The 22,313-nt window shown below is 41.5% G+C and overlaps 1 protein-coding gene across 1 annotated transcript in view; it reads left to right on the forward strand.

The window, feature by feature from the left end:
- The window catches only part of LOC103664172 (adenylate cyclase type 10-like), a 40,736-nt gene extending 22,478 nt beyond the window's left edge, over positions 1 to 18,258 (forward strand). Inside the window, exons 18-28 of the mRNA XM_040643431.1 lie at positions 416 to 742; positions 5,108 to 5,171; positions 6,387 to 6,606; positions 6,968 to 7,093; positions 9,918 to 10,090; positions 12,708 to 12,867; positions 14,828 to 15,032; positions 15,122 to 15,218; positions 16,594 to 16,792; positions 17,315 to 17,528; positions 18,035 to 18,258. Coding sequence (XP_040499365.1) covers positions 416 to 742; positions 5,108 to 5,171; positions 6,387 to 6,606; positions 6,968 to 7,093; positions 9,918 to 10,090; positions 12,708 to 12,867; positions 14,828 to 15,032; positions 15,122 to 15,218; positions 16,594 to 16,792; positions 17,315 to 17,528; positions 18,035 to 18,102 — 1,853 coding nt within the window. The 3' untranslated portion in view covers positions 18,103 to 18,258. The remainder of the gene's footprint in view (positions 1 to 415; positions 743 to 5,107; positions 5,172 to 6,386; positions 6,607 to 6,967; positions 7,094 to 9,917; positions 10,091 to 12,707; positions 12,868 to 14,827; positions 15,033 to 15,121; positions 15,219 to 16,593; positions 16,793 to 17,314; positions 17,529 to 18,034) is intronic.
- Positions 18,259 to 22,313: the final 4,055 nt, after the last annotated feature.

Raw genomic sequence — 22,313 nt, forward strand, 5'->3', positions numbered from 1 at the left:
AAGGAGAAGCAGGCTCCCCGCTGAGCAGGGAGCCCAATGAAGGGCTCAATCCCAGGACCCTGGGATCATGACCTGAGCCGAAGGCAGACGCTTAACTGACTGAGCCATCCAGATGCCCCTGAACAGAACATTTCTGATGATTTGATGTTTATAGTAATTTGTAGTAAAAAAGCTCAATTTATGCAAAACATCTAAGAAATCTATTCAGTGTACTTCTGTACCACCAACCACTTCTTCTCTGGTACTTTGTACAAGATATGGTCAATGTCATTCTCAGATTGGTGTAATATACTTTATACAGAGGAATTATAAATAAAATTTTCTTAAAAACTAGCAGCATATGATTGGGAGTTTGCTACTGATGGCATAAAAGGCCTTTAAGGGAGGCTCTCACTTAGATTTTCCTATATTTCAGAGGCTGACTCTCCTTTCAGTTTGCAAGAGAAATTATCCCTACCTCAGATGGAGGTGCTAGAATTCGGAGTGCCACTATTACGGGAAGCTGCTTGGGAACTGTGGCCCAAGGCACAGCAGATAGCCCTGCACCTTGAATGTGCCTGCTTTCTCCGAGATTTGGCCTGCCGCTGTGGGAGCTGTGGGGGGGACTTTGTCCCCTTCCACCGTTTTGCCGTCTGTTCTACTAAGAGCTGCAGTGGGACCTCCCGGTTCTGTAGTTACAAAGATACTGGTTCAGTACTAACACAAGTGATCACAGACAAATTGCAGCTGTCTTCTCCCCAAGGTAAGCCCAGGGAGCAGAAAGAGGACTTGTGGGCAGCACTTCTCTGTATTCATGTACTTGGAGCTCTTCATCCAAAAGGTGGAATCAGATTAAGGGAGAAAAATAGGCGGCAAGAACCATTTATCCCTGAAGTATCGAAAATAAGAAAAATGTAATCTCAGAGCTAAAAGGAACTTTAGAGATCATGTTTGTTTTGGTTAGCAATATTGGGCAAGTTACCTAACCTCAATTAATGGAGGAAAATAACAATACCAATTTCATAGAGTTGCTATGAGAATTGAATGAGTTAAAATATATAATGTGATTTGAATAGTGCCAGGCGCATGTTTAGTGCTCAATACATTTTAGCTACTGTTTTTATTATTCTTATTATTTTTAAAGATTTTATTATTTATTTGACGGAGAGAGACAGTAAGAGAGGGAACACAAGCAAGGGGAGTGGGAGAGGGAGAAGCAGTCTTTCCACCAAGGAGGGAGCCCGATGCGGGGCTCGATCCCAGGACCCTGGGATCATGACCTGAGCCGAAGGCAGACTCTTAAATGGCTGAGCCACCCAGGCACCCCTATTATTATTATTATTATCATTATTATTATTTACTATTATTATTATTAAATTCCGTACACTTATATGGGACCCCTGTGTGTATCAGATGCTGCAACTAGGTATTAAGAATACAAAGTGAGGGGCACCTGGGTGGCACAGCGGTTAAGCGTCTGCCTTCGGCTCAGGGCGTGATCCCGGCGTTATGGGATCGAGCCCCATATCAGGCTCCTCTGCTATGAGCCTGCTTCTTCCTCTCCCACTCCCCCTGCTTGTGTTCCCTCTCTCGCTGGCTGTCTCTATCTCTGTCAAATAAATAAATAAAATCTTTAAAAAAAAAAAAAAAGAATACAAAGTGAGTAAGCGTGGGTTCCTGAAATTATCGGTTTTGGGGGTTGATACTGACATGCAAATAGAAGATTCTGATATGGCATGGTAAAGGCAATGACAATAGCATACCCATGCACTGGGGTACCTAGAGAAGAGGCCGTTGGCTCAGCCTGAGAAGTGAGTAGGAGAAAACCCCCTTGAAGGAAATAACGCCAGAAGTGAGAATTCAGGGATAAATAGGAGTACGTTGCTTGACGAAGTTTGAGTTAGTGGATGGGTGTCCCCAAGGCTGGTTGCCCTTCTACCACATCCTAAATGAGAGTTCACCCTCTCTGTTTTAACATTTTCAGTTATTGGACAGCCCATTTCATTGTCAGCAGCTGTTAGAAAGCTTTTTAAATCAAGGCAGAATCTATGTTATTGCAACTTCACCGATTTTTCAGAGTTGTGCCTTTTTTTTAAGTTTTTCTTTAAATTCCAGTTAGTTAACACACAGTGTAATATTAGTTTCACGTGTACAATACAGTGATTCAACACTTGCATACATCACCCAGTGCTCATCATAAGTGCCGTCCTTAGTGCCCATCACCTATTTAGCCCATCCCCCAACCCCTCCCCTCTAGTAACCATCAGTTTGTTCTCTATAGTTAAGAGTCTCTTTCTTGGTTTGCCTCTCTTTTTTTCCCCCTTTGCTCATTTGTTTTGTTTCTTAAATTCCACAGATGAGTGAAGTCATATGGTTTATATCTTTCTCTGACTTATTTTACTTACCATTATACTCTCTGACTCTATCCATGTCATGGCAATGGCAAGATTTCATTCTTTTTTATGGCTAAGCAATATTCTGTAGATAGATAGATAGATACATACATACATACATACCACATCTTCTTTATCCAATCATCAATCGATGGACGCTTGGGCTGCTTCCATACTCTGGCTGTTATAGATAATGCTGCTATAAACATCAGGGTGCATGTATCCCTTTGAATTAGTGTTTTTGTACTCTTTGGATAAATACCTACTAGTGTGATCATTGGATCATAGGGTAGTTCTATTTTTTACTTTCAAGGAACCTCCATACTGTTTTCCACAGTGGCTGCAGCAGTTTTCATTCCCACCAACAGAGGGTTCCCCTTTTTCTATATCCTCATCAACCCCTGTTGTTTGTGTTGTTGATTTTAGCCATTCTGACAGGTGTGAGGTGATCCCTCATTGTCATTTTGATTCCCATTTCCCTAATAAGTGAAAACAACACAAAGAAGTGGAAAGACATTTCATGCTTATGGATTGGAAGAACAAATATTATTAAAATGTCTCTATTACCCAAAGCAGTCTTTAATGCAATCCCTTTAATGCAATCCCATCCAAATTCCAACAGCATTGTTCACAGAGCTAGAACAAATAATCCTAAAATTTGTGTGGAATGACAAAAGACTCTGAATAGCCGAAGCAACCTTGAAAAAGAAAAACAAAGCTGGAGGCATCACAGTTCCGGACGTCAAGTTATATTATAAAGCTGTAATGATCAAGACAGTATAGTACTGGCAAAAAATAGACACATAGATCAGTGGAACAGAATAGAAAACCCAGAAATGAACCCACACTTACATGGTCAATTAATCTTGGACAAAGCAGGAAAGTATCCATTGGGGAAAAGACTCTCTCTCCAACAAACGCTGTTGGGAAAACTGGACAGCAACATGCACAAGTATGAAACTGGACCACTTCCTTACACCATATACAAAAATAAATTCAAAATGGATTAAAGACCTAAATGTGAGACCTGAAACCATAAACATCCTAGAAGAGAGCACAGGCAGTGACCTCTTTGACCTCAGCCATAGCAACTTCTTTCTATATGTGTCTCCTGAAGCAAGGGAAAATAAACTATCAGGACTACATCAAAATAAAAAGCTTTAGCACAGCAAAGGAAACAATCAACGAAAAAGGCAACCTACAGAATGGGAGAAGACATTTGCAAATGACATATCTGATAAAGGGTTAGTATCCAAAATATGTAAAGATCTTATAAAACTCAGTATCCAAAAAATGAAAAATCCAATTAAAAAATGGGCAGAAGACATGAATAGACATTTTTCCAAAGAAGACATACAGGTGGCCAACAGACCCATGAGAAGATGCTCAATGTCACACTGATCGTCAGGGAAATGCAAATCAGAGTTGCGCCTTCTTCCATAGTTGAAGACAGCTGGCAAGACCCAACCAAATCTCTTTTTCTACGTTGTTAGAAGTTGTTGTTGGTGTTGGTAGAGGAGAGGGATAAGGAGAGATGGTGAATTGTTGGTGGTAATGGACTAAAATCAAGAAGTTGATCTATTATCTTAATGTTTGCTCTATCTGTAACATTCTGATGACTTCGTGAAGGTAGACCGGTGACTTGGAAAAATTAGTCGTTGGCTGATGAACTCTTTGGGCATTTGCACTTTTGTACTTTCCAAGGAGAGAGAAGAAAGTAACAGTGAATGTCCTGGTCTGGGATTGTGAAGAAGTTACCCTATCATTCATATTTCCTATATGACTCTTTCCTTTTGAGAGGTCAGTGTCAGCTTTAGATTACACAGCCTGATCAGTCTATATGAGAGAGGCTCAAGACCTTCCCAGCACAACCAAACCTTGAGGACACTTCCCAGATTCAGGGCCTCTGTGTGAGGACATGCAGAACAGGTACTGCACAAATCTAGAGGGCGCTAGTCACACATGTTATGATGTGATGGTGCCCCTGGAAATTGTGTGTTGTGGTCGTACTGCCAAACTCCAGGTTCTTTAGTTACCTTACTCTTATTTTACCCTACCTTATTTTACATGGGTCAGTATCCAGAGAGCTGGTCCTTTTACTTAATACAAGTCCTTCCTATAACAGTTCTCTGGGACCCCCTTTCAGTCCCGCCACCTGTGCTTCTGAGCCTTAATGGTAACATCTCCCCATCATTCCCAGTTTTTGCTTTTTGATCTGTGAGAAGGCAACTGCAGAGGAAGAGTCAAATCTGAGGGATAAGGGCTGTTAAAGGCCAGCTAGGTAAAGCTGAAACCCCCTGCTAGCCACTGGGACTCTAGTGGACTAAGGCATCTGGTGCCCTCATGATTTTCCTCACGAGGTCTAGCTCTGTGGTCCACTCTCACCTGGTCAGAAATTCAATCCAGATATATTCAGGGATTTCTTCTACTGGAAGTAGCCATCAAACCAGGTGGACATATTCTTTATTCATTTCTCTAGCAAATAGAATCAGGGGCTAGTTTGGGCAGTTTGAGAGGAGTTACTATTTGAATCATAAATAGTTGCCATTAAGGAATTTGTAATCTACCATTCTATTTTGTGTTTTGTCTAGTATTAAACCTAAACTTATCATTTTAACAATGGAGGAGGCAATTAGGTCATGAACTAAGCTTCAGAGGAGAGGTAGTCAGAAATCGGAAATGTTCTCAGTTAATACAAAGATGGATAATGAAAGATAATCTTTTTCTCCCTACAGATAGTTTTCAGTTCCAGACAAAACCATTCAGAAGTCGGGAGGCCTTCACAAGTGAACACTGCAGGTAAATGGAGATGCTGAGAGTGGGTGTGGGGGGCCAGGAAATGAGACACAGGTGACCATTAAACTGGGCCACTCACCTCACCTGCAGCCCTGGAACACCTCTGACCACCCAGGAGTAGTGACCCTTGTACTCAGTCCAGAGTTCAAGTTAACAGAGAATCGGAAAGGCAATTTTTGATTCTTTGGAGGGAAATAATCTCTTAGTGTTTAGGAAAAGCTTCATTTAATAGCTTTCAAATGAATTGTACACAGAGCAGATTTTCCTCTGCTGTAAGTTTGCCTTCTTGATTATGTTTGACCCCAGTTGATATTAAAAGGAATTTACATTTCCTAATCACGTGCCTCATGGCTTCCTAGTGCCTAGCCTGTCGATTTTAAGTGTCCCTACCTTGAGTTTACCAGCCACTCTAGAGTTTCCTCTCCTGCTTATCCAACCTGATTTCTTATGGTTTTCAAAGAAAAATCTGTACTCTACATGAATCATCCCCACACTCACCTGTATATCTCTGCTCACACAATTCCCCCTTTTTTGAAATACTAAGTGACCTCCACATCCTTCTGCTTATCAGAGTGTTCCCCATTCTTCAAAGCCCTCCTCAGTTTCCATCTTTTTCAATCATTCTGTCTCAGAGAGATCTAACCTCTTTTGAACTCATGGTGTTTGTGGGGAGTGCACTAGACTAGTACTCAGAGAAGTGAACTCTAGTGTTAGTCCTATTCAGTAGCTGTGAGGTCATTTAGAAGTCAGTTAAGCTTTCCAAGCTTCAATTTCCTCACTGGCAAAAGGAAGGTAGTTTTTGCCTACCTCAAAGACAGGGTTGTTATAGGATAAGATGGTATTGTATAAAATCATGTTCAAATGTGTTGTGACAAACTTCAAATATGCTAATAGAGAAATATATTATTACTTATTGCCTTGTATCGTGTTCATGTTTTTATTTCACGTGTTTACTCTTCAGGTGTAGTTGTTTCCCCATTTAGTCTGTGAGGTGCTTAGATTGACTTTAGGTTTTTAAAAAATCCCTAATAGGGCTTTGACATTATGGATCAGATCCCTGACTTTCAAAAACTTATGGAGTGATAGAAGAGAGGCTAAACATAGAATTGATGAGTCATAAAGGAAAGCTTCCTGGAAACAGTGGCTTGGAGATCTGGGAATGACCCGAGAAGAGTGGCTGCTTTGTGACCACTCTCCATTCATCTTCTCTCCACAAAGAACAGAAGAAGAGTTCCTGAATCAGGTGAATAGGAAGCTGTCTCAGACCAGCCCTGAGAAAGACATGTTGACCACAAAGCCCTGTCACTGTGAGGATATCCTGCAGTTAGTGCTCTCACCCCTCACCAAGCACTGCCTGGTCATCGGAGAAACCACATGTGCATTTTATTACCTGCTGGAGGCTGCCGCTGCCTCCTTGGACCTCTCAGATAATTACATGGTGAGCAAACTCTGCTCCTGGCCCCTGAGCTGAGCCCTTGCACTTGGGGAATTTGGTGGGGATTTCTTACTGTCAAGTCAGCTTGGGTGAAAAATGGAGCAAAGTGGAGAGAGAAAGGGACTGGAAGGGATTTAGGAGAAAACACCAAGTGAGAATGTGCTAGACCAGGAGCACCAACCACTGCCGGCCCTGCCCCTGACTTGCGCATGCTATCCAGCTCCCCATTTCTCACTGTGAACCCACCCTGACTCTGATCCAAATCTTGACCTCATCATAACCTTACTCCATCCTTGGTCCTCATCGCACCACTAGGGTCGTCCGAATCCTAATCCTGTTTCTCCATCCCTTGTCTTGTTCGGAGGCCTTCTTTTATTTGAGGAAGGCCAGCAGTCTTCTGGGCCAGCCCACAGCATTCTCATTTTTGAAAAGGCACAAGGTGAAGATCTGTCAGTTTGAGGAGGCCACTTTCTGCTGTCTTCGGTCAGAGGTAAAGTCGGGGCAGGACCCTGAATTTTGAGTTATTTCTCCTTGAGGGTTACCCTATTATTTCTTTTAAAAATCTCTTTGTTTTTTTGTATGCAATTGTAAATGTGATAATGTGAGAAAAGGTTTTACAAATTCAGAACATAGCAATACACAATATGGAGAAAGTGAAAAGAGCTCCGTGCTACCCCCAGCATAGTTAATAATGTGCAAATTCAACCAGATATACACACATAGGCATATCATTATTATTTTCTGTTGTTTTTTAAATAGAATTGTATTCTATATTCTCTTTTTCTGTAGCCGACTTTTATTCTTAACTGTACAGACTGAACATTTTTATATATTAGTGTACATCTAATCAGGTTATGGCTGCTGAGCACTCCATTATATGCTCATATCAAAATTTACTTAATCAGTCCCTTCTTCACATGCATTCAGGTTGTCTCTAAGTTGAGATTATTATAAGCATTGCTACAGTGAATATTCTTGTAAACATCTCTTTCTTCCCTTGTAGAAATGTTCCTGTAACAGAAATTTCCAGAGGCAGAAATGCTAAGGTGGAAGATAGGAATGATTTTATATTTAATAAATATATTGCCAAATTGTCCATCAAAATTATACATCTTCCTCAACTTATGATGGGGTTACATCTCACTAAGCCCATGATAAGTTGAAAATATCATTTAGTCGAACCTAGTATACCTATCACAAGTTGAAAAGGCATTTAATACACCTGACCTACCAAACATTGTAGTTTAGCCTGGCTTACCTTAAACATACTCACGAGAATACTTACATTAGCCTACAGATGGGCAAAATTATCTAACACAAAGGCTATTTTAGAATAAAGTGTTGAATATCTCATGTATCTTATTGGGTACTCTACTGAAAGTGAAAAACAGAATGGTTATATGGGGACAGAATGATTGTAAGTCTATTGGTCATTTACCCTTATGATCCTGTGGCTGACAGGGAGTGCACCCACTGCTGCCACCCAGCATCATGAGAGAGTATCACACCATACATACATTGCTACCCCAGGAAAAGATCAAAATTCAGCGTATAGTTTCTATCGGATGCATATCACTTTCACGCCATTTGTAAAAGTCAAAACATTGTTAAGTCAAACCATTGTAAGTCAGGAACTATCCATATATTAATTCAAATTTTTCCCATTTCTTCACATCCTTACTAACATCAGATATTATCAGTCTGTTTTAAACTTGCTAATCTGTAGATGGAAGGTATATTGTACTTTAATGTGTATATCTAAATAAGGTACGTTATTTTTGTATGTTTATCAGTCATTTATGTTTCTGTGAATTGCTTATTCATGTCCTTTGTTCAGTGGAGTACATGTAAACTACTTCCAGGACAGCTGGGGGATGGACATAAGGGTGAAGGTGATCAAAAGTACAAACGTCCAGTTATAAGATAAATAAGTCCTAGAGATGTAATGAACAGCATAGTGACTATAGTGAACAATGCTGTGTTATGTATTTGAAAGTTCCTAAGAGAATAGATCTTAAAAGTTCTCATCAAGAAAAAAATTTATGTTGGACACCTAAAACTAACACATTATATGTCAGTTATATCTCAATAAAAAATCATCGTGTCATACACCTTAAACTTACACAATGCTTTGTGTCAAATACATCTCAATAAAGCTAGGGGATAAAAAGAACATACATCTGAAAGTCCCCCCCTACCCCAACCCTATCACTCAGCTATTATGTCCCCTCCCCGGTGTTATGAATCTTTACATATTCTACCAGAGGGGTTTGGCATACATAAAGGTATATGGTCTCCCCTTTCCTTTGTTATACACAAATAAGAGTTCTCTATATTTCATTCTACATCTTGCTTTAAAAAAAAATAATATACCTCATAGATCATTCTATATCATAACAGTATTTCCTCAGAGAGTGAGATTTGTATAACAAGTAGAAGCTCTGGGGAAAGCTTGCCATGAGACACTCTATTTACAAAGGTCATATTGGAGTAAATTTGTTTATTGTGTAGGAATAACTCAGGACAGCTCAGCAACTTTCCCCAGCCTCGCTACTATTAAATCAACAGAATAAAATGTGTTAGGATGATTATCAGTTTATACATAATGACTCCATAAAACCATAGGGGATGTTTTGTTAGAGAGCTGAGCTTTAAAATTAAAATAAAATAAAATAAAATCTAATTTCAATGTAAACCTTAAGATAATCTGGCTAGGAGAGTAAACCTACTGTGTATGATGCCTTTGAATGCCAAAGAGAATATTCAAATTTTCCATAGTATTGCATTATCTGTGTTTCAATCCAGAGGTTTTGAGCAAGATTAGATAATTATTTCTTTCCCTTGTGCAGTCTTCCCAAGATTGTTCTGGAATCACCCATAGACTTTATCACTTTCTTGGAGGATTTAGTCTTAAAACATGAAGGATATGATAACCTCAATATAGTTCTTCAGCTCCTACCCCCACATGAACAGTGGCAGCACAGCCTGTTTAAGGAAGACAGATAAGGGATTTGGTGACATTTCAGATCCTTTCAGTGGCATCTGCATGACAGTCCTATCTCAGTCCAGCGGCATCACTTTTCCAGATCACAGCCTTCTCACTGACAAACATGTGGGATGAGAAAAGAGGGTGTTTTCTCCACAATCCTATTTTCTTCTTTACCTGTGCCTGGCCCTACTGGTGCTCGTTAGTGAGCCTGGCCCTGCTGTAGCTCTCTCACTCTAGCACCTCCGTGGCCCAAGTACTAACCCCAAATGACCATAGTACTCTTCCCACACTTAAACATTTCTGTTTCTCATTTTCCCATCTCCAGGTCTGTTTCAACATGGGACAGATCACGTTGGCTAAAAAATTGGCCAGGCAAGCCCTTCGACTGCTGAAAAGGAATTTCCCTTGGACCTGGTTTGGTGTCTTTTTCCAAACATTCCTGGAAAAATATTGGCATTCCTGGTCCCTAAGCCAACCTCCAAACAACCCTAGTGAGAAGTGAGGAGCCTAGCCAAGTCATCCCAGTCCCTTTAGGACCACAGAGAACTAAACTAGGACTGGGCCTGGAGTGTTGCCTCTATTGACCTAAGACTCCTCCTTCAACCTATAGCACTTCCAGTTCCTCTGCCCTACTCTCTGAGCCAATGAAATGTATCACAGTGAGGACTTCTTTTGTTTTTGAAGCATGGTGTTACTCTGTATTTTTCTTTTTTTTCTTTTTTTTTTAATTAATTTTTTTTTGGACGTAAAGTTCGATGATTCATTAGTTGAGTATAACACCCAGTGCACCATGCAATACATGCCCTCCTTACTACCCATCACCAGCCTATCCCATTCCCCCACCCCCCTCCCCTCTGAAGCCCTCAGTTTGTTTCTCAGAGCCCATAGTCTCTCATGCTTCATTCCCCCTTCTGATTACCCCCCTTTCTTTATCCCGTTCTTCTCCTACTGATCTTCCTACTTCTTATGTTCCGTAAATGAGTGAAACCATATGATAATTGTCTTTCTCTGCTTGACTTATTTCACTTAGCATTATCTCCTCTAGTGCCGTCCATGTTGCAGCAAATGTTGAGAACTCGTTCTTTCTGATAGCTGAGTAATATTCCATTGTATATATGGACCACATCTTCTTAATCCAGTCATCTGTTGAAGGGCATCTTGGCTCCTTCCACGATTTAGCTGTTGTGGACAATGCTGCTATGAACATTGGGGTGCATATGGCCCTTCTCTTCACTACGTCTGTATCTTTGGGGTAAATACCCAGTAGTGCAATTGCTGGGTCATAGGATAGCTCAATTTTTAACTTTTTAAGGGACTTCCACACTGTTTTCCAGAGTGGCTGTACCAACTTGCATTCCCACCAACAATGTAGGAGGGATCCCCTTTCTCCACATCCTCTCCAACAATTGTTGTTTCTTGCCTTGTCTATTTTTGCCATTCTAACTGGCGTAAGGTGGTATCTTAGTGTGGTTTTGATTTGAATTTCCCGGGTGGCTAATGATTTTGAACATTTTTTCATGTGTCTGTTAGCCCTTTGTATGTCTTCATTGGAAAAGTGTCTGTTCATATCTTCTGCCCATTTTATGATTTGTTTATTTGTTTCTTGCGTATTGAGTTTGAGAAGTTCTTTGTAGATCTTGGATACCAGTCTTTTATCTGTAGTGTCATTTGCAAATATATTCTCCCATTCCTTGGGCTGCCTCTTAGTTTTTTTGACTGTTTCCTTGGCTGTGCAGAAGCTTTTTATCTTGATGAAGTCCCACAAGTTCATTTTATCTTTTGTTTCTCTTGCCTTTGGAGATGTGTCATGAAAAAGGTTGCTGTGGCCGATGCTGTAGAGGTTGCTGCCTATGCGCTTCTCTAGGATTTTGATGGATTCCTGTCTCACATCGAGGTCTTTCATCCATTTAGAGTTTATCTTTGTGTATGGTGTGAGAGAGTGGTCAAGTTTCATTCTTTTGCATGTAGCTGACCAATTTTCCCAGCACCATTTATTGAAGAGACTGTCTTTTTTCCACTGAATGTTTTTTCCTGCTTTATCAAAGATTAGTTGCTCAAAGAGCCGAGGGTCCATTTCTGGGTTCTCTGTTCTGTTCCATTGGTCTATGTGTCTGTTTTTGTGCCAGTACCATGCTGTCTTTGTGATCACAGCTTTGTAGTACAGCTCGAAATCCGGCATTGTGATGCCCCCAGCTTTGTTTTTCCTTTTCAACAATTCCTTGGCGATTCGGGGCCTTTTCTGGTTCCACACAAATTTAAGAGCTGTTTGTTCCAGTTCTTTGAAAAATGTCCTCGGTATTTTGATCAGTATAGTGTTGAAACTGTAGATTGCTCTGGGTAGCATGGACATTTTAACTATGTTAATTCTTCCTGTATTTTTCAAATAAAGACACATATAACCCTGTCTCTTTCAAATCAAGATACACATATGTATGTGTGTATACATATGTATACATAGATACATATATGTAGTAATTTAATATTATTTCTGATATGTATACAAAATATTAAATCGTTACCCTGTTACTGAGCTATAATAACTTACAGGAAATATATTCAAAATAGCAATTCTAATGAATCATCGAACTTTACATCAAAAACCAGGGATGTACTGTATGGTGACTAACATAATATAATAAAAAAATATTATTATAATAAAAAATATTTGATTATGGGCAAATCATATATTTACTTAAAAACAGCAAGAATAACTTACAAAATGGCAAAAGTAAAAATGTGCTAACATATAATTTTAAAAATTTTATTATACACATTAAAACATTTAATAATAAAAACAGCAATTCAAAGAGTGAACCTTTTAAAAACACTTTTTTGAATTTTTTCAATCAAGAGGGATGATTTGGGGCACCTGCCTGGCTCAGTCAGTAAGGGCACAGGACTCAATCTCAGGGACGTGAGTTCAAGTCCCACCTGGGCGTGGAATCTATTTAAAAAAAAAAGAGAGAGAGATGATTTAAAAATGGGGATCCCAGGAACATGTCTGAGTTTGAAAGTCAGTAGATGGCCCCCTGATGAATAGATTGGGATTTTTGTAGGAGGGCCAGCGGGGCACTGGTGCAAACTAAGGGCATAGTAAGCGCTCTGTGCTTCACAGCAGCAAGAAGAAACTGGCAGTCCTGCAGCAGCGGGTACACTGCCTCTCCCTGCTCTGGCAGCTCTATAACCTGGACACCACAGCCAGCAGCCGCAGGTTTGCCTGCCTCGCCACTCTCATGCAGAAGAATTCTGCTGAGGAGTTTGCAAATGAAGCCCAGGTAAGCAAATCCTTGCTTTACCTCTGGACCTCCCTCGGAAACCTAAAATGCTAGGCAGAGAGATTCCTGGGTTTAGCATGGCTCCACAATAACCCAGACTCTACGGGACATACTGATCATAGGTGTGAGCAGCATTTCTCATATTGTAGTTTATAGATGGGTTTCCAGGTGGGCTTTCTGTGAGTTTCCTGAACTGAATGTCGGCTTTGGTGTGTATGTTCAAAAGAACACTTGACAAGTGGAGGGAGTTAGGGAACAGGTCATAGCTTTCATCAGATTCTCAAAGGAGTCCATGATCTAATAAAGGATTTGAATTGCTGACTTAGGAAAAAAGAAGGAAGGGAAATATCTTCCTAATTTTAGTGTCCATCTGTCTATCTTTTTTATCTATCTGTTCAATAAATATTTGATGAATACCCATTATATACCAGGCATTGTCCTTGGTTCTAGGGAAACAGAGAATAGATCAGTGAAATATATGGAATGTTAGGTGATAATAAATGCAGTGGAGAAAAATTAAGTGGAGGCAAGTGGCCATTGGATTCTGGGAGCTGGGGGATGGGGTGTAGTTTTAAACAAGATGGTAGGGAACGCCTCAAGAAGCAGGTGACATCTGGGCAAATATCTAAAGGAGGTGAGAAAGTAAGCCATATGGCTATCAGAGAAGACTGGACAGGCAGAAGGCACAGTAGAGCACAAGGCATGGTGTCCGTGTTTGAGGAACAGTGAGGAGGCAGCATGACTAGAGGGGAGGAGACAGGACCAGGAGGTGAGTCCAAGAGCCAGGGAAGGGTGGATGGCAGATGGTATAGCCTTGTGGGCCACTGTACAGGTTTGGACTTTTACTCTACAAAAGATGGGAAGCAAGTGGTAGGTTCTGAGAAGAGGAGTGACAGAGTCTACTTGTATTTTAATAGGATCTGTATTGAGAATTAACTGAAGGAGGCAAGAGAGGAAGCAGGGAGGCAAGTTAGGAGATAATCCCAGCAATACAGGCAAGAGATAGTTGGCTTGGATTGTTGTGGTGGCAGTGGAAGCAGGAGGAGTGGTCTTCTGTCAAGAGAGAACCAACAGGATTCACCAAATGGATCATTTCTGGGATGGGAGAGAAAAAAGAGTCAAGGATAATCCCAAGATTTGCAACCTGGACTTCTAGAGGCATAGAGATACTCTTAACTGGGATGGAGCAGTCTGTACAAGGAACAGATTTGGGGGAAGACTGGAGCCAGGTTTTAAACATGTTTAATTTGAGACGCTTATTAGACATCTAGATGGAGATGTTAAGTAGGTAGTTGAATATACAAATGTGGGGTGCATGGGAGAGGTCTGGGCCGGACATAGAAATACAGGCGTCATCAGTGTGTAAATGGTATCTAAAGCCATAAAACTAGGTGAGATCTCCAAGGGAATGAGAAATTGTCAAAGGACTGAGTTAACAGCTCCCGTGTTAAGAGGTCAGGATCATAAGGAGAAATTGGCAAAAGAAATTGAGCAGTTGCCAAGAGAGTATGATGTCCTCAAAACTTAGCGAAGACAATATTCCAAGAAGAGAGTCATCAGTGATGTCAAATAGCACATACTTATAATAGACATCTAAGCAGCAGTTCTGAAGAGTTGTAAGGAACGAGTGTCAGAGGCCTTCATTAGAGAAAACATAGAAGTACAGTTTGGCCAATGTCTTGCAAGCTAAGTCTGGCATTGGAGAACAAGAAGAGGGACAGGTAGAGAAAGTAGTTTGTTTAAAGATCAGGCAGTGAAGAATGATCAAATTAGAAGTGTGGGGGCAACAAGGATCGTGTTTTCATAGCGGGAGTCGGGGAGAGTGATAGGGATGCCAGCAGTCCCTGATCAGATGGGCAGCAAGGCACCATAGTGGGCTCTTATGCAGGAAAGGGACAAGATGGAAGTGCAGTGTGAATATACAGTCGGAATATTTTGCCCCATGTTTGTTGCCCCACAGGTTGTCTCTACCTATGTGGCTTTATCCCAGTTCTCCCAGAATATGGGTGACAGAGACAAGTGGCTGCACTGTGAGCAGATGGCCATTCAGAAAAGCAGCCTATGTTGGTTCTCCAGGGAGGGATTAATGGCCACAGCCCAGCTCATGCAGGCCTTGGCCTACACCAAGCTCTGCCTTGGCCATCTTGACTTCTCCATCAAGCTGGGTAATGGGGCTTGGAGCTGGTGGGCCTAGGGCTTTTAGAGAAGCCAAGTTCACCACTAGGCCTCACACAATGCTCTTTGACCTCCTTAGGTTTTCAAGCTCATGAGATATGCCGACACCTCAAGAAACCAGCTCTGGAGAATCTGGTTCTCTCAGTTCTCTTCAGATCTGCATTTCTGAAGAAGAAGTATTAAGATCATTTTCTGCCATTTGTATTTGTTGTCTAAGAGGGGAGGGTATGGTCTACCAGAGAAGTTTGAAATGGAGAGGGTGATGCCGTTCCATTTCTTAAAGCCAGGGCTGTCTCTTCTCTAGTCATTCCAGGAAGCATTGTCTTAAGTGTGGGGTTTGGGAGTAGAAATGCATATTCCTCCTCCTCCTCCCCCTCCCAATTCCTGCCCCTTCTCCACCTCCTCCTCCTGCATTTATCCTCAGGGAGGTGGGTAATCACGGTAGCTCAAGAAAGAACCTGGAAACTGGCTCAGAAGCATTTTCCCACTTCCTTTGCTTAGAGGCACAGATACTTTCTATATAAATAGAGCTAAGGCGAGAAGATCTAGGGGATGTTAGGCTACTTTGGAGATGTAAGATCCCCTCCTCTCCTCTACTATCTTCCCCACACCTTAGCTGGTCCCAGTGGCTCTATCTCTTGGCAGATTTGATCTATGTGTCCATGTGCTGGAGAGTCAGTGGGCACTCATTTCCCAGGGTCATGATGTCCTTGGCCTGGCCTGCTTCTATTCTGCTTGCTTAGATCTGCTGCTCTACGGAAAAGGTAAATCTTGTTCAGGGCTCTGCTATACTCCTAAAGGATTCAGATCTCGATAGGACCCTGTGTTTGGAACACAGGTTGTCATGAGCCTGTCCCTTGGGCATGGCCCCTGATCCTAGCCCCTGGTTTCTTAAAGTCCAGGAACCACATTGTGATTCAGGGTGTCTACATTTCAGATGTTGTCTGCTCCCCTGTACCACACAGCTTCTATACCAGTTCCTACACTGACAACTGATCCTAGCCTGGTTACCTTTTCTGTCCACAGGATTGCTATGTCGGCCCTTTGCCGAGTGTCTGCATTTCATTCAACACTGTGAGCACAGCTGCATTCTAAACTCTCAGAGTAATGTCATGCTGGGGGTCCACTCATCTCTGGCCATGTGGTAATGTGGGGTACCAGAGTCTTACTCAGTGGGAAGGGTAGAAACTTAAGGACACCATAGGGTCATTTAAGCTACTGCCTTTTACCCCTCCAGGCAGGGCTGTTCTGCGTCTCTGCCTTTCTAAAGACCTTTACTTCCCATCCCTCCCATCTTAGTAGAAGTGTTCTTTTTTGTCTCTGAGCAGGTTTGGGCCTATAGGTTGAGGGTTAAGTTTAAGGTTACATTTAAGTGCTGGATAACCCCCTGTCTCCATTTAAGTCTTCTTCATGTGAGTGAGTTAACCTGGGTCCCTGGCCAGCATCACAGTTCTGACTGTCCAGGAGGTCTTCGAGCCTTAAAGAAGTGTTGGCTCTGTGAAAGAGCCATGGTCGGTAAGCAGGGGATGGAGCTGAGATTATTCCCTCCAGGTTTGCCCAGGACTCACAGTGGAATCTGTTTGAGCACCACTTCTCCAAGGCTCGCCAGTTAGTGAAAAGAACCAATGCCTCACTATTTGGTTCACATGGCTTTGTCCGATTCCTGGAGTGCCATGTGCTGATGTTACAAAAAATGCCAGAGGGTGTCTTCATGCATACTCTCCCAGAGACCCGCAGCCAAACTCTCAAGGTACCCGTTTCTCTCCTGTCCTTCACCTGACACCTAAGTTCTAGTTTGATCTGTAATATTCTTTCTGCAGCCTGCATCTCTCCCTTCCTCTTCTCTTTGCTGCCTCTGTCTCTCTTTCTCCCCTGAAACCCCTTTTTTCCCCTCCACCTAGAAAGTCTTTCCACGTACCTCATGGACCCTCCCGGGCATTCTTGCACGTAGGCCAGGACCAGAGTCCCTGACTTTCTTTTGCACAGCTTCTACCCAATACAATTAAAATGTTAACATTTAGCCCTTCTCAGTGGACCCACTGCGGCTCAGTTTGACACCTGTCCCTACAGCCCTGCCTTCTGCATCTAAGGCATTCCACTTCCCCTGTAGCTCAAAACCAACTTTCTGGGCCTGCTTTGCCATGAGTCACTCCTCCCTGCCCCCTGAGCCCTGAGTGAGTATGCTGAGTGGGCCCTGTCTTGAGTCCTGGTGAAGTGGAGTGGAGGAAGAAAGTATTCATCCTTGAACTCATGGACTTCCTTCTCTTTTCAGTACTGTAAGGAGTTCTTTTCTCGCTGTGTGACCTGCCCAGTCTATCACCAGTGGGTCTCTGAGCTTAAAGCCTCTGTAATGAGATATGGAAAAAGAGAATCCATGTCCTCGACTAACATTGTCAGATCTTTTGACACCTGCTTGACCAGGATTTGGATAGAGGGAGACTTCCTGGAGGAAAACAACTCCTTTGGAGGAAATTTAGGAATACAGAGTAAGCGTTTGTTCCTGGAACCCTCATCTGAGAGACGTCACAAACAGGCTTGGATTCTTACAGACAGTCCAAGGCTGCTCCAAAGAAAGAAGGGACGCAGAGCTGTAAGGAGTTAGTGCTTGCTCCGCAGATAATTACCATCCTCTCACTAGCACCGGGCCCAGCCCAGCCCAGACAGGGGCCTTTTATCATTAAACAGTATGACCCCTTCTCTCAGCCCTTTGTTCCAGCATCTGTGACCCGTAGGCATAGAAAGTTCTTCCTTGGTCCCAGCTTAAACAACCAGATTGTTTCTGTGGAGTAGCTGGACGGTCACTAAGGGAGAAAGAAGGCCTTAGAATCCACAATGTAATGTCTATGAAGGTAAATGGCAAGAAAAAGGGGAAAAAATATAGTTCCTTGCCCCGGGGCCCAACAAATCTCCTTTTCTAGGGCCATGAGTTAGATTTATAATTGCAGAGGACATTCTTTGAGGTTTGTGATCTTCTTTATGTTCCTGCTTTCAGGATTTGACAGAGTGGCTGATGTCAAGGAGAATCAGGATGAAGAAGAAATTAAAGAATGTATATGTTAAAGAAAATCATCTGAAGGGCCATGGTTCTCTTGTTATATATAACACAAAGAAATGACCCAAGTTCTTTTCAAGATACTGTATAGTGTACATATTCAATATATAGCCTTTTACAGTCACCACTATCTATAGCTTTGTCAAAATAAAAGCCTGTGTTTCTGAAGCATGAGACTTAGATCTTTTTTTTTTTTTTTAAAGATTTTATTTATTTATTTGACAGAGAGCCAGCCAGCGAGAGAGGGAACACAGCAGGGGAGTGGGAGAGGAAGAAGCAGGCTCCCAGCGGAGGAGCCCGATGTGGGGCTCGATCCCTGAACGCCGGGATCACGCCCTGAGCCGAAGGCAGACGCTTAAGGACTGCACTACCCAGGCGCCCCCAAGACTTAGATCTTTCTTAACTCTTAACGGTCATTGGCACAACTGAGGCAGAAATTAGAACCAGCGGTAGACTAGAGGTCTGGGAGGCTTCGAGATGAACTGATTGCCTCTTATGTAAGGCAACATCCATTAGCAGATGGAAAACACATCCCTCATACAGAGGTTGTGGCTACTTACAGAAAGCCGGCAATATGAGTGCTTTGATGATCTCTCGGCACAGATGTGGTAATAGAGTCCTAAGAAATCAAGGACTTTTGAGAGGTACATAGGGCTGTGGGAATCTGTCTCTCTTTTGTACTGTATGCCTTGGGGAATTCCCACATGAAACTGAAATTGCAAAGGTGTGTATGACTCTAGCTCTCTTTTATTGTCCCTTTCTAGAGCCACCACCTTTGACCTTTATCTGTGTGATGGCCTTTCTTACACAGAGCCTGATCTTCCCACTCAGTTTTTACACTTTATAACTCGATCATCTAGTGTTCATAGATTCTGTTAATTAATGTTATGAAAGCTACCATTTCTTGTTCACTTACTCTGTGCCAGGCACTAAGTGCTTGAAATACCGTTCTTTAAATCCTTTTGTCAACTCTGTGAAACAAGTACTTTTATTATCCCCATATTACAGATGAAGCAACTGAAGCTTAGAAAGGTCTTACTCCAGGAAACATGGCCACAAAATGGTAGAGCTGGGATTCTAACTCAAATTTGATTCCAGATTTTTGTACTAAGCTATAGAGGCTTTCATGGGACCTAGCCTATGGTAAGCTATCCTGTACCCATCTTCAATATTCTGTTCAAATGACCATGATCAGAACTTTAAGGACAGGCAGGGCAGTGTTTGGGAAAAGGAGTCCTGTACTTGCATTTAAATCAGGCTGTCTGGTCTGTATATTCCTGTTCCCCCACTCCCCTCCCCACCCCCCGTCCTCTTGTTACCTTCCCTCCTATCCCTCTACTCCCACCCTACTCCCCCTTCCATTCCTCTATCTCTTACCCCTTTCTTCCTTTATCCTTCTCACCCACTTTCCCCCTCTCTTCCTCTTCCACTCCTTTACATTTCTGAGCAGCAATACGACTAGTGGCAAAGAGAAAGGACTCTGGAGCCAGACAGCTGGGTTCAAATTCTAACTCTGCTACTTATTAGCTGTGTTACTTTTAGCATATAATTCATCTTGTTTATGCTTCAGTTTCCCTTTCTGTAAATGAGGATAAAAACAAAATAAAAGAACATCATTGTGCAGATAAATATAAAACGCTTAGAACACTGTCTGGCACAAAATAAGTACTCAATAAGTATTAGCTGCTATTATCAATTTAATTTGTAGATTTAAATATAGATTATACATTTATGTGGTACAATTCAGAAGGAACAAAAGTGTCTAACAGTGAAAAGCTTTCCCATTCCTGTCTTCCAGCCACAGTTCCCTTCCGCAGAGCTGACCTGTGTTACCACTTCTTTGTGTATCCTTACAAAATCATCTGTGCCCATGCAAGCAATGGCATATTATTTATTGCACCCTTCTTTCCCACAAATGGCACTAACCAGTCATGCTGTGTTGCTCCTTTTCTTTCTTTTTTTCTTTCTTTCTTTCTTTCTTTTTTTTCTTTTCCTTTCTTTCTTTTTCTTTCTTTCTTTCTCTCTCTCTCTTTCTTACTTTCTTCCTTTCTTTTTTGCCATTTTTTTCCCTTTTGGCAATTTTTAAAATTGAGGTAGAATTCACACTTTTTTTTATTATGTTAGTCACCATAAAGTACATCATTAGCTTTTGATGTAGTATTCCATGATTCATTATTTGCGCACAACACCCAGTGCTCCTTGCAATATGTGCCCTCCTTAATACCCATCACCGGACTGACCCATCCCCCACCCTGCTCCCCTCTAAAACCCTCAGTTTGTTTCCCAGAATCCATAGTCTCTCATGGTTCACCACCCCCACCCCGTTTTCCCCCCTTCATTTTTCCCTTCCTTCTCCTAATGATGTCCCTGCTATACTTTATGTTCCACAAATAAGTGAAACCATATGATAGTTGTCTTTCTCTGCTTGACTTATTTCACTTAACATAATCTCCTCCAGTTCCTTCCATGTTGATGCAAATGTTGGGTAATTATCCTTTCTGATGGCTGAGTAATATTCCATTGTATATACGGACCACATCTTTATCCATTCATTTGTTGTAGGGCGTCTCGGCTCCTTCCACAATTTGGCTATTGTGAACATTGCTACTATGAACATTGGGGTGCATATGGCCCTTCTTTTCACAAGATCTGTATCTTTGGGGTGAATACCCAGTAGTGCAATGGCTGGATCATAGGGTAGCTCTGTTTTTAACTTTTTAAGGGACCTCCACACTGTTTTCCAAAGTGGCTGTACTGACTTGCATTCCCACCAACAGTGTAAGAGTGTTCACAACAAATGTTGGAGAAGATGTGGAGAAAGAATTCACCCTTTAAAAAGATATACAGTTCAGTGGCTTTTAGTATATCACAAAATTGTGAAATCATCATCACTAATTCCACAACATTTTTATCACCCCAAAAACGAACTCTATGCCCATTAGCAGTCTCTACCCAGTCCCTCTTCCCCTAACTCCTAGTAACCTGTCTCTGTGGACATGCCTTTTCTGGACATTTCATATAAATGAAATCATACTATATGCCTTTTGTGTCTGACTTCTTCCACTTAGCATAATCTTTCCAAGGTTCATCCACATTGTAGCTTTCCTTTTTATAGTTGGATAGTTGGATTTTCCATTGTATCGATATACCACACTTCATTTATCCATTCACACCAGCTTATGGATACATGGGTGGTTTTCTCTATTTGACTATTATGAATAATACTACTATAAACATTTGTGTGCAAGTTTTTGTATGAACATATATTTTCAATTCTCTCGGGTATATGCCTCGGAATGAAATTACTGGGTTATGCAGAAACTCTATGTTTAACTTTTTAAGGAACTGTCAAACTGTTTTCCAAAGTTGCTGTACCATTTTACATTCCCACCAGCAGTGTGTGAGGATTCCAGGTTTCCATATCCTCAACTCACCAACACTTGCTATTGCTTCTCTTTTTTTAAGATTTTATTTATTTTGAGAGAGAGAGAGTGAGCATGAGCAGGGGGAGGGGCAGAGGCAGAAGGACAGAAAATCTCAAGCAGGCTCCACGCTGATCATGGACCCCAATGCAGGGCTTGGTCTCATGACCCTGAGATCATGACCTGAACTGAAACCAGGAGAACACTCAACTGACTGAGCCACCCAGGCAACCCTGCTTCTTTTTTTGATATATTCTAGCGGGTATGAAGTGGTATCTCATTGTGGTGTTGGTTTGCATTTCCTTTATGACTAATGATGAACATTTTTATGAGCTTATTGGCCACTTGTCGATATTCTTAGAGAAATGTCTATTGGAATCCTCTGCCCATTTTTTATTGGGTTACATGTCTTTTTACTGTTGAGTTTAAAGAGTTTTTTAAAATATATTCTGATACTAGACCCTTATCAGATTTGATTTACACATATTTACTCTCATTCTGTGAATTGTGTCTTCACTTTCATGATGGTATCATTTTGCAGAACAAAAGTGTTACGTTTTCATGAAGTACAATTTGTGTGGTTTTTGTTTTTGGGTTGCTTGTGCTTTGTTATATCTTAGAAATCACAAAGGTTTACACCTCTGTTTTTTTTTAAAGATTTTTATATGGTTTATCTCTTTTAGATCTTTGATTCATTTTGAGTTAGTTTTTGCATATAGCGTGAGGTAAATTTCCTGATTCATTCCTTGCATGTGGATATCTCCTTGTCTCAACACTATTTGTTAAGAAGACTACTC

This window comes from Ursus maritimus, unplaced genomic scaffold, assembly GCF_017311325.1.
Source record: "Ursus maritimus isolate PB19 unplaced genomic scaffold, ASM1731132v1 scaffold_29, whole genome shotgun sequence".
NCBI classification, from domain to species: Eukaryota; Metazoa; Chordata; class Mammalia; order Carnivora; family Ursidae; genus Ursus; species Ursus maritimus.